Source organism: Castanea sativa, chromosome 8 (assembly GCF_040712315.1).
Source record: "Castanea sativa cultivar Marrone di Chiusa Pesio chromosome 8, ASM4071231v1".
NCBI classification, from domain to species: Eukaryota; Viridiplantae; Streptophyta; class Magnoliopsida; order Fagales; family Fagaceae; genus Castanea; species Castanea sativa.
The window spans coordinates 31,132,657-31,145,787 of NC_134020.1; the positions used below are offsets into that span (position 1 = coordinate 31,132,657).

The following is a 13,131-nucleotide window of genomic DNA, read 5'->3' on the forward strand; positions in this document are numbered from 1 at the left end:
TATTATTCCAATAATAATTTACCACATTTTTCCAATAAAAATTACAATCTTAACAAGTTGTTCTAAAATTAATGTTATCGAAAGTGATTAAAAACATCGGTTTTTGTTAATGAATGTCCCGCATATACAAGTTAATCCAAAAATCCAAGAGGTGACTCCTTATTGCATGGCTCAATTGTATTTGTATGGTCTATGCATGTAGTGCATAAATATAAACATGTGGCAATAGCGTGATAAAGTAATTGCCAAGCAATTACTTGTCAAAAGAACCTTGTTGATATGCTAGAGGATAGCAGGCAGTTGTCCTAAAAGTAGTTTTTTTTGGGGTTGGGGGGGGGGGGGGGGGTAGTAACAAACACGAGGAAAACTGAAGTAAATAGGGTAGTTACAAACACACACAGACAGAGAAAAGAAAACTGAAGAAAAGTTTAAGTTCTCAATTATCGTTCCTTTCTTAGAAAAGTGCATATAACAATTTATAGCAAAAGTTGTCTTATAAGAAGACAAACTTAAAGATAAGAATGAAATGGCTGTTTATTCTTTTTTTTACTATTTATAATACTTCTCCGACTCTTGTTGATACAAGAGTCAGTATATGAGAAAATATTGTATTTTGTGTGTTTTGTATAAGTTTCGATCGGTGATTTACTAATTTTAACTAAAGTAATTCTCAAAATGAGTTATTTGTAATTAAAAAAAAGGGTGAGTGTTTTGTGTAAAAGTGAACTGATTTTAACTAAAGCATATCTCAAGTTACTATTTTGTGTAAGTGAGCCTGATAAAGTAAAAAAAAAATTTGAGGATTCTCATATAATTTGTGTGCGCCATGTATGACTTGACTCACACAAACTGTTCCCAAGTTTCCTTGTATGAGTGTTGGGTATTAGCCTATTAGGTGAGACTAAGTAGGTTAAGTTAGTGTCATCAAAAGGCATAAATTTGGGACAAAAGTCTACTCATGACAATTGACAGCTGGTATTTTGTGATGGCAGAACAGATGGCATGCTTTTTCTAACATTTGGTAATTTGAATTGTGTATGGATTTTCTCATTGAAATCAAGCATACTCAAATTTGGCGACTCTAGTTGCCACTCCAGATAATCCCATGACACGCTCTTCTTAATTATCGCTGAGAACCATTATGAATCATTTACAAGCGAAACTAATTAGGTCTGATCAAAGTTTGCCAAGTAGAGCTGGAAATAACAAGTATTAAGAAATGGGCATACTACATTGAACAATGTTTTCACAATTACAGTATTTTCTCTTGATCCTATTCAAATTCAACTATGTGCAACTTTATTTAACAGCCTGATTTAGTTTATAATCAGTGTAAACAATTTCATTTACACCAAGTAAGGTCTTAGAATAATTTCACTTTAAGCACATGATAGAACGCTTGCTTTGCCTCTTTTAGTGCTTGGATCAGCAGTTCAGCACCGTCTCTGCTTCTTTATCATTGTTGGCTTATTGTTTTAAATGCAAACAATGTAAGCCACTGAAAGAATGCAAGTATAACAAAGCCGTTTCAGGGCCAATAGTACAACCTGTATTTCCTGTGAACAAATACAACAATAATCAGTACTAGCTTTTGTACATGTACTGAGAGACTCTTCTAATTTTTTTTGTAAATTGAAATAACGTTCATATCAATTTTCTAACCAAAAAAAAAAAACCAGGTTCTTATATTAAAAAAAAATGTACCTCTCATTTTTTTTTGTTTCTCTCACCTTTTTCTTTTTTGTATGTGTTCAACTCTATCAAAAATAAACCCAAGTTGAAATAATCTCAACAAAAAAAAAAAAAAAAATAGAAACTGTAAGGAGAGGTGGTGCCTAATTTTATGGGATATGGAGAAACTTGGTGAAAAAAAAAATGTTCTTTCAAATTTACCTTAAATTTAGTAGTTTTATTTAGAGTCCATGGCTTAGAGTCCACAGCTTAAAGGCTTGGAAACCCCTTTAATAATAGTATAGAAAATTTACATTTTCATTTTCATTTTATTTAGTACTTGCTGAGCTGCAAATAAAAGCGGTGCAGTGTCAACATTTAACTATTTAGCATCAATAAAATGTTAAAAATTTCAAGAAGTCTAAAGTATTATTAAATGAATGCCTCAAAAGCAGTACAGTGCTGACATTGTTAAGTTCTGAGCTTAGTACCCAATCTAATCTCTATATTTTAAATATTGAAATTGTATGCTAATCTCCTATGAAATGAAATATTGGCCAAAGCGCAGTGATACAGGCATCCCAAGTTCTCAACATAAGAGGTGCAGGCTTGCAGCACCATGTAGAGTGTCTTGCACAAATCAAGCAATTTCTATTTTTGATTGTAATAGAACAATAAAATAATAAAGTGAAGTGTCCATCATACCTGATTAGTTCATTTGATTTATTCTATATATAGTCAATAGCTTGGAATTCACTGTATGCGTCCATTCTGCTCCTTATAACTCTTGCTTTATTATCTCTTACTTCTAGAACCTGGTTAATAGTCCTCAAATTATTAGTTCACAAAACCTTTATCATATAGTTTACTAAGCAGAAACTGAATCTTGAAAGAAGGAAATTAAGCTTTATATATGAACTTGTCATAAAATCCAATTCAGATCATATTATATACTAAGAAAGCAGTTGCTTTGGTCAAATCAAGATCAAAGCTTGGAGGCATGAAATATTCATCCCAACCATATATCAAAACAGAGAAACTCTAACCCTGGGGCTCAAGTAAACTCAGATACCATGGAAAAGGGTAATCTCTCTATGTGGAAAGATGCCAGAGAAGTGTGATAGAGTGGTTCCTTTGCATCAGTTCTTTCAAGTTTTAGAACAACAATATTGGGTGACAATGATTCAGTTTACCTCTGGTCTTGAATTAAGAACACCACTGGACATTCCCACATCAATGCGCCATATGCTACAATTGTATTTACTGCAGGATTTAGAAAGTATGTCAGGCTTAAGAGAGATCACAATAACTTCTTATCCTTATTAAACACCCGGCAAAAGTTTAGTCCATTACCAATTCACCCCTAGAGTTTGAGGAGTATGCCCCACCACCATTGCTGTGGCACCAACTGCTTGCAGTGTCTCTTCAAGAATAGAACGTATCTGATGAGCAGATATTTTTAGTAACAGGAGCAATAAAAGTCAAAATATCACAACATTATGTTATTCGATGTTGACTCAATCTCATTGGATGAATAGGACAAATTGATCAAGTTATGTAGCACATTTGAAAGAACCAGTGCAACAACAGAAAACCTTATTCTTAAAACAAATCCAATTTTGTCACTTTTCAGTAGAATCATTGCTAAAAGAAAAATAAAATCAAGTAAAGGACAAGAGATGGCCCAATCAACAGGAAAAAAAAATTTCTGCCAAATTACCTGCCTATTTTTACTATTACAGCTCATGTATTATCCAGATGAAAATCAAGTTACACCATTCAAGTATAGGGCAACATATTTCTTGAATAAGAAAAGTAAAATATACAATGTCATTTAGAGAGACTTGCCTGTTTAATCTGATAGTCCTCCAAATCTGAAACATCCCTTGAAAATAGGCGGTTCCATACAACGCTATCATAACCCCTGGTAGCCATGAAAGGGATCTGAGGACTATCACCACTCTCACTGAGACCTCTCATCCAGTGAGATACTTCTCCATTCATCCGCTCTATGCCATATGCAACTGTGGAAGGATCAACACTCCTATCAGGCATTTCAAACAAGAGAAGATAAAATAGCTTGCTCAAGTTTAAACTGAAAATGGTTACACAAAAAATAAGTTTGTTCAAATGGCAGTACTACTTTTACCATGGTGGGGAAGTAGGCCACCATGACAGAAGACCCAGTCATTAACCTTAAGAACAACAGCATGCTGCGCCAACTCACATGCCAATGGACCACCTGGCCTTAAGAGCATAGATCTGGCAATCATCCCCTTCTGCCTCTGTCCTAATATTTGAATAGCTTTATAAGAAAGAATACTGAAAAATCAAAACCAGAAAAAGAGGGTGGGGGTGGGGGACTACTACTTTTTTTCAAGAGACGATAGATATTTAATGGATTATTTAAGTAATCAAGCATGAAAAGCTGGTTTCAAATGGAACCCAAATATATAACTCTTTCCTCAATATTTTTTACTTCTGCTAGTCTCTGCCTCTAATCAGAAGATAAAATACTGATATAAATCCTTGGCACTACCTCAAGATAATAACCAATACATTATGGGTTTGACTCAGATTCTTATCACATTTTATGGCAATATGTATAAAGTCTACATTGCAGATGGTGAATATGATTTGGTTGGATGCTTAAAAATTCTTTTATTCATTTATTTTGATGATAAGAAGAAGAGGTGGTTTGAAGATTAGGTCTCATGCCCGAATGCTTAAAGTTTTGCTAATTAATGAATAAAAGCATAACTAAAGGGAATATAAATAACTATTTAGTTTAACTAGTCACTCAGCTATTTGTATTGGGGAAATAAAAGTATAAGCTTGTCCACGTCAAAATATCATTGCTTTGGAAAAAGTCACCTCAGCCTGACTTATCTAAAATCTACTCTTCCAACTTCTGCCTATTTATGTGGTTCTAATTAAGTCAAACAATGCAGTTGCCAACAGGAATTTTTCTCATCAACTCTTTCGATCTCAACAAAAAAATAATAGTAAATAGAGCAACAACATCTTCTTATCACTAGTTGTTTCTAGCAATTGTGTAAAACAAGACAAAAACTAGAAGTTTAGTGAGTTAATTTATAGAAAGGAGAATTAGCCACCGAGCTCTAGCTCAAATCCTCTTTTAAGGGGAAGGTGGAGGGTGAGGTTGTGAGTTCAAGACCCACCAATAAAAAAATTGATAGAAAAGAGAAATTAGTACCTTCACTAGATTCAATGGACCCCAATAGTTTTGGGACATCTTCCTTTCTTTTTTCCACCTTCCAGACACACCAATCCAACCGACAAAAGCTTCTTCCCAGTCATTTGTACATTCATCCAAGTATTCTAGGAAATCAATGCACTCATCAAATGCCCCAGATTCAACATATCTGAAATCCCCTTCAACGTTCATAGTCTCATGATTCCCATTGACCTAAATCAAAAGAATATTGAATGGCCAATAAATTGAGAGGGAAAAAGTCAACAAATATGATTCTAAAATTTTCAAAAACAGTTTTGCCAATCAAATATATTGAGCTCTGAGCAACTAAGAAATTTGACATAGGGAATCAAAAAGGATAGATGACAGTATCTTGGAATTATTAGCTACATTACAACATATAAAATAGAAAATCCATCCTTTGTTTTGCAATTTTTGGAAAATCACACATGAAAACAGTGACTTGACTCTTGAGCATGTATAGTTATAAAAGACAAACCTGAAAAACTGCTCCACCTTCAGCTTTTGCCTGTATATCCAATGATCGTAACAAGGATAAAATAGCAATCTCATCGTCACCTCGATCAAGTATATCTCCAAGCTGAATTAAAACCTGGGTCACCGGGTAAAATTTTGATTAAAGTAGTCAAGAACTTACCTGCTTGCAGTAGAGCAATAATAAAAGAAGCTACTTACATAGGTAATACATTTAGAAAACTGCATATCAAGTCCCTTCATGCACAGGATGGACCGAAATAAGAAAATAGAAATTCTCTTTTGAAAAAAAGAAAGTATGTAAAGGATAAAACTTAGGTCCAGTACTTTAAGTGTTGTTCCTTAGGTTCTCCTTTTAAGATTTAATCATGTGGCTACTTAACTAAAAAATACACTGCCTTCCCATGAGAAAAAATCCATATGTCAAAATCTTAAGAGGAGAACCTAAGAAATAATACCTAAATATTGTACCTAAGTCTTGCCCTATTTCAAATACCAACCTCACAATGAGGCAAGTAATTTATACTTGGTGTAATAAATTTATATATCATTTGAGGTACTAAATTGCCTCACATCCCCTTCACTAAATTGCATGCTATTCAATAGATAAACCAAAAAAAATCATGAGAACTTAAATTTGTCAAGTGTCAGTTAAACTTACTCTTATGGTAATCACTATTCTTTCACAAAAAGAATTGCAAAGTTTACCCATTTCTTTCTATGATAGATATGCTCAATTGCAATGTCAGAGCAACACCAGAATTTAATTAACAATAGACTTAGACTCCCATAGGAAACTAAAATACCAAACTGTTCTACATATGTAAGTAAATAGCATACCGTCTCTCCACCAGTCCATAAGTCTTCACCATCAGAACTCAAGACACCAGCCATCTCAAGTGCACATCTTGCTTGGTCAAGGTCTCCATGAAGATCCCCAACTGTACATGCATGTCAAATAAGAGGACACAATATCCAAAAACATTTTATAAAATATTTTGTTAAACAACTTAGCACACCTAAATGACTTGGTTAGTGAAAAAAAAGTTTTAATTTCTCATGTTAAATTACTGATTGTCCCCAAAACTTAAGCTGTTAGGAAATTGTGAATTTAATCATTTAACCATTAAGAAAAAGTGTGTGCTCCACATTGGGAATTTGCAATTGAACCAAATGGGTGCTGTTCATCCTCTCTTAATCAAATGGTTTGGACCTATAACTTTGCTTATCAGACTACTAACATTGGTTGTAACTTATAACACTCAGGTTCTTCCATTGCCAAATTAATTGGACTCTCTCTATATAATTATTTCAAATGGCCATGACATCAAGTACAATATAAGAAGTAGCTCTGAAAAATTAATGACCAGTAACTGAAATAGCATTAACAATGAAAAAAACATGAGGTAAACAAAGATATTAGTAGAGAAGTAAAACATGGCCCAACTACAGCAAAAATAGAACAAATAATAAAAGTAGCGAAAACAAACCAGCGACAATTCGGCGACCAGGAGCAGAAACAAAAGTTGGTGGGTTTCCATTTACGACAATGGGCTTTAAATTCAAAGAAGAAGAAGAATTAGGTTCTAAGAGTTTACGAGGTTGAGAAGGTGGCGGAGGTGGCAACGGAGTGAGGCAAAGCGAAGCCATTGCTATGACGAGTGGCCATCTATCTCCAACTCCAATGCTCTTTTATTAAAACATCGAAAGACACAAAAGTAAAACACTCTCTATTGTCCAGAAACCACGATTTTCCTCAGCCAGTTATTTGTTGATATCATCTTCTCCTTTCTTTATTTTATCCACGTGGACTTTCATCCTCTGTGGTGTTTTTTTTTTTTTAATAAACAGTAATACTTATTAAAAGATATGTGAAAATAATAATACTAGTATTTTTTTAAATATTTTTTTGCCTAATTCTAGTATCAAAAAAAGAAAAAGAAATTTACATCAAATAGAGCAACAATTATTTATCACTACACACTCCTGATGCGATGGTCACTTTACAAATATAAGTATTTGTAAAGTACGGGAAAAGAGCCAGAGTTTAAGTCTCTAAGAAAGAATTTTACACACATATACACATAGATTAAGTTAGAATAGAATTTTTATTTTATATAAAAAAGCAACAATTATCTTACGTGGCATATTTGCGATACTTAATTTTGTTAAGTATAGGTGCTTTTTTTCTAAGATTCAAATTATTTATTTTGGAGGCATTTATGATACTTGGGCTCCAAGAGGGATAGATTTAAGGGAAATTACCAACTTGACCCTTAGCGCAAGCATCATATTTGGTTATTTACTAAAATACCTTTTGGAGAAGAGTGACTGATTGTTAGTGTAGACAGTTTGGAAGATGTAATTGGAGGATATATATGGTTGGGTTCCATTTGTATACTTATCATTTTTATATGAATCTATTATTTTTTCTTCATTACTCATTATTTGCCACATGGATAATTGTGATAAAAGTTGCAATACTATAAATTTTTGCTCTCTCTTCTCTTTATTTCATCCTTCCTCTTTGTTTTGGTGAAATCGTAAATGAAAGTAATTTTTAAAGAAAATTATTTTTAATATAGAAGTATAAAAATATGGGCCAATAATGTAAAATAAGAATATGATGATGTGAAATAAAAGAAATAACATGACAAGATAATATATAGGTTAAAATGCAAATTGTACCATTTAAGTTTGACTGAAATTCATTTCAACCAAATAACTTTTGTAATGTCACAATTCGCACCCAAACCCACTAGGAATAGGGATATAGGCCCAAAAAGCCCAATACAATGAAATTTGTAGAGAGTGGGCGTGAAATCTAAGTTCTAGTGATGTTGGATAAAAAAAATGATGGGCTAGATTACCACATCATGTACAACGAACTATTTAAGTGACAAATTGTCTCCTTGGACCGCCGAGGATCATTTATATTATATCTCACCCTTCCAAAGATAGGTTACAATTGTGGATACCAAAGTGTATACAGTGCTTTCTCTCCTGTTTTTCTCAATCCCCTTTTTGAACGTCTCCATTTCCTTTTATATCGTCCCCTTTCTTCTCTCCATTGTCCACATATGGATCAGATCACAGATTTAGATACTTATCCCATCCACCTTCCCTGGAGTCTTTGGAGGCAGTTGTAAGGTTGAATCTCAAGCATCACTTCCTTATTAATGCGGCCAGAGAAGTAGTTACAGAGCATTCAATGCGGTGGTAACAGCATTATCTTAGATATTTCACCGCCCTTCTTCTTATCTTCTACATCTAATATGCTTACCCTTACCTATAGGATCTTCTAGAGTATTGCATGTGAACGTTAACCAGCCCTCCTCCTACCTCAGCTTTACATAGCCGAGAACATACTCTTTCTCGGACCACCCTCTTGGGTATGCTTGATCATATATCACTTATTTACTTATTAGTATTGCTTCGTGAGTTTACATTTTCACATCCTCGGACTATTCAGTGTCCTCGAATTGGGCCTTTAGCCCAACAAATACCCTTGGGCCAACCCAACACATACTCCTGGGCCCATTGACCCTAGAACTTTATTTTCATTCAATTAAGTTAAGTTTCAAATTTATTTAATTCAGACATTTTATATTATGTTAAAAAAATTACCATTAAAAAACATGTTTTTCTCACCTAAAAAAAAATTAACAGAATTACTTTATAGTTTTTCATGTGAGAATTTATTTTCAAAAATTATTTTTTCATTAGTTAATTGCATATTTAATGACAATTAAAAAAAAAATGAAAATGGACGAAAGACTTGAATTGAATAAGTTTAAAATTTAGATGACTCAATTGAATGAAAGTGAAGTTAGAGACTTGAAATAAATTTCAAGTCAAACTTAGAAGGTACAATTTGCATTTTAGCCTAATATATATGATGAAGATAACATAAAATATATAAAACTTATTAATTATAGCTAGAAAAGCCAAGTCATTATTATGGGTTCAAGATAGAGAATTGGTAAGGGTGACATAGGTGACTTCCTTCCCTATCACATATAAGTCATTTCTCCTTCATTGCTACTGAGTGAAAATTCATGTGTTAGCTTATTGAACAAACTTGACATACATGAAATTCCAATCTCATTGATGAAATCTTCCTCCTTTTCTAAGTTAACATGGTTAAGAATAGACGTTTTTTTTCTTTTTTTCTTTTTTTTATACAGCTGTTGCAACAAAATGTCACAGCATTCGTCAATCATTATAGGTTAAAATAAAATTAATTAAATTATACAAAGACTTACCACGACTAAAAATAAGAGTCTTGTGAAAATATTGGATTAATTCCTGGACTTTCTCTTGAAGGATATTCCCTTGAGCACTAGGAGATAGGAGGATGAAGTGGTTTGGACTGGGACAAGGAGGGATGATATCTTTGTGCAAGTAGTTGAGCTCAAGCATAAGTTAACAGGATTAACATCAAACACCGCAAGATTTTCATGTTCAAGCTTTTTGATACAAGCTAGCTTGTGTATTTGTACCTTGCTAAACAAGATCAAAGCTATATATATATATATATAGATTTGAGACTAAAGGACAGAAACCTTTATCTCTATATATTAAGAAGATTCAGAAAGTTAGTTATGCCTTTAAAAAATGTCAAAAATACCCCTAAACTAATTAGACAATCCTTATTCTTAAAAAATAAAAAATAGGGTTAAAATGGTAATTTAACCAAAAAAAAAAAACTACTAGAGAAACTTTTTTCCTAAAAATTAGTACACTCTATTTAAATATATCTTGATGAGGAGAAAAATCACCATCGTCCAAAAGAAGAGAAAGCCAACATCGTCCATCAAGCTAGCATCATCATTATAATAAATGACTGCAGCATACATTAAATGAGTTCCCCATAAGTGACATGAGTAAAGGTTAACGCGCCAAATAAGCCAAAGCGTAACCGATGGACCAACGGGCAAAAGACCATTGAAGTCTATAACGCCTCCGCATTCATTACTGATGAGTGTTAAGATTGTCCATCTCTCGACGGATGAATTAAATGTTATTCAATGTAGGGCGTAACGTACAAACATCAATGACGAACAAAGCTATAAAATACATTCAATGCCCAAGACAGCTAAGGAGTAATGTACGGGCATTAACGGATGAATAGCTGTTGGCAGACAATAAAAGCCAGCCATTAATACCAACGGCTCCATATCTCATGAATGCAGATATTCATTCAGACAATGAAGGCAAGGGCTATAAAAACTTACACAAACCAAAGGCAAAGGGGCACATAACCCTCACCCCAAAAACTATTCTCAAGTTGAATTCTTTTACAATATACTTCAATTGAATACCATTCTAACTTAATCATCAGAGGGTGTTTGGCAAACACTGCACCAATGTATTTACATTTCCCTATTTCATATTTTATTATAGGTTCGTCTCTGGACGAATCCAATGTTTTCATCCACCTGTATTGACAAGGAGAGAAGAATAGCATCAACATGTTCTTCTCGGGACGAAGCCAATGCCTTCATCCATCTGTATCGACGAGGAGTTCATACTGATGATTTTTTGCATCATCAGTTTGGCACAATTTGTGGGAAACGTTTGCAAAGCCATACAGTTTCCCTTTCTTTACAAAAGAATTCCTCTTGATACTAGATGGATTCCACTCAAGCAGCTTAGCAAATTCAAGCACTAATAGCAAGTGTCGATGAATTAACATGACAAAATTTAGAGCTAAGGCAGATCGTCGAAGCCCAAAGTGGTCAAAGAAATGAAGAAAGGCATAAGAATAACAATGACGATCATAGGAGGACAAGAGCTTTAGAAGAAAATTCATCTAGGATGGAAAGTGAACTTCGTAGCATGAGGAGAGAGATGGACAAACTTATGAGTGCTATGAAAGGAAAAGCCATGGAGAACCTGGATGGAATGATTCGAAGAATAGATTCACCATTCTCCACTGAGATGTTGAATCGTCCTCTTCCACCAAAGTTTCGCCTCCCTCAGCTCAAGTCATATGACGGTTCAAAGGATCCTTTGGACCACATTGAGTCCTTTAAAACTTTAATGCATTTGCACATGACTCTAGATGAAGTAATGTGTATAGCCTTTCCAACTACACTAAAGGTTGCAACTAGAGTCTAGTTAAGCAAAATACCCCCCAAGTACCATTGCAAACTTTGAACAACTTAGCAGGAGTTTTGTTCGTCATTTCATTAGAGGATAGCGACACAAGAAGCCAACTGGACATCTTCTCAACATTCATTAGAAGGAAGGAGAAACTTTGAGGCAGTATGTAACTCGCTTCAATAAGGAGTAGATGCAAGTCGATGAGGTAGAAGAACAAGTTGTATTGACCATGTTCCAAACTCAATTGTTGCCTGGAGACTTCTATTTCTTTATAACCAAAACCCCACCCAAGATGGTGACGGAGTTATTTCACAAGGCGCAGAAATATATGATAGCAGAGGATGCGTGTGCATCCAAAGGAACGGTCAGCAAAAGAAGGAAGCGAGATGAACATGTAGATCACCATCCAGCAGAAGGACTAAAATCAAAAGATTTCGCATGGGAGAGCTTGTATGTTCCTCACGACAAGGAACATGTCACCTCATCCATGAAACATTGAGCATTGAAAGAGGTAATACCAACAAGGCCCCAGAAAAATGTTTCTTAATTCATATCCGTTCCAAGGATTAACTTTGTATCCATTAAAGTTGTATTCCAATATAGTCATTTTATCTTAATAAAAGTGAAGTCTTCAAAGAGATGAAGTAATTTTCCATAAGAATACGTAATTCATAGAAAACATTGATAAAATATAGTATGCTTCTACATATATGTGTGTGTGTGTGTGTGTGTGTGTGTGTGTGTGTGTGTGTGTTTGTGTTTGGAAGGTTTAAAAATATACATTGTTAATACACGATACAAATTATCATCGTCAATACACAATGAATCGTTAATACACGATACAAATTATCATCATCAATACATGATGAATTGTTAATACACAATGCAAATTGTCATCGTTAATATACGATACAAATTATCATCGTCAATACATTATGAATCGTTAATACACGATACAAATTGTCATTGTTAATACACTACAAAAATTGTCATCATTAATGCATGATGAATCGTTAATACACGATACAAATTGTCATTATTAATACACAACACAAATTGTCATCATTAATGCATGATGAATCGTTAATACATGACACAAATTATCATCGTCAATACATGATGAATTGTTAATACACACTACAAATTGTCATCGTTAATACATGATACAAATTATCATCATTAATACACGATGAATCATCAATACATGATACAAATTGTCATTGTTATCATATGACGAATCGTTAATACATGATAAAAATTGTCATTGTTATCACATGACGAATCGTTTATACACAATGCAAATTATCATCAATAATACATGATGAATCATTGATATAAGATACAAAATATCTTCGTCCATACATGATGAATCAAGAAAACAAAAAAGGTGCAGGAAACCCAAGAAATGACTCCATCATGTTCAAATAATCATAGACTAATACGTGTCATGACAAGACCGAAAACATCTATCATGATAAATGGGATGGGTACAGAAGTCAAAATGATGTTACCTTTCATTTTCCAACCGAGTTTGTAAAGACGATGATAGAAATAGAGGGGCAACTGATGAGGAGAAAAATTACCCTCGTCCAAAAGAAAAGAAAGCAAACATTGTCCATCAAGCTAGCATCATCATTGTG

At 33.8% G+C, this 13,131-nt stretch overlaps 1 protein-coding gene across 2 annotated transcripts; it reads right to left on the reverse strand.

Moving 5' to 3' along the window:
• Positions 1-1,210: 1,210 nt before the first annotated feature.
• LOC142606632 (shewanella-like protein phosphatase 1) lies at positions 1,211-7,135 on the reverse strand. 2 transcript variants are annotated; one of them, XM_075777951.1, is made up of 10 exons: positions 6,982-7,135; positions 6,224-6,324; positions 5,388-5,501; positions 4,889-5,101; positions 3,821-3,956; positions 3,520-3,695; positions 3,025-3,113; positions 2,865-2,934; positions 2,377-2,486; positions 1,211-1,556 (listed from the first exon to the last, which is right to left on the reverse strand). In XM_075777951.1, exons 1-9 carry the CDS (start codon positions 7,031-7,033, stop codon positions 2,400-2,402), a joined length of 1,038 nt encoding a protein of 345 aa, XP_075634066.1. In that variant the 5' UTR covers positions 7,034-7,135; the 3' UTR covers positions 1,211-1,556; positions 2,377-2,399. The 2 variants fall into 2 exon arrangements, with proteins under 2 accessions (XP_075634066.1, XP_075634065.1); XM_075777950.1 differs by having other exon boundaries at positions 6,874-7,135.
• Positions 7,136-13,131: the final 5,996 nt, after the last annotated feature.

Excerpts from the sequence above, each read along its gene's own strand:
- LOC142606632 (XM_075777950.1), bottom strand. The coding sequence starts at position 7,033 with ATGGCTTCGCTTTGCCTCACTCCGTTGCCACCTCCGCCACCTTCTCAA. Across the intron at positions 6,325-6,873 it reads TGGTCGCCGAATTGTCGCTG|TTGGGGATCTTCATGGAGAC; the intron begins GTTTGTTTTCGC and ends ATGCATGTACAG. Across the intron at positions 3,696-3,820 it reads TGGCCTACTTCCCCACCATG|TTGCATATGGCATAGAGCGG; the intron begins GTAAAAGTAGTA and ends ATCCTTCCACAG.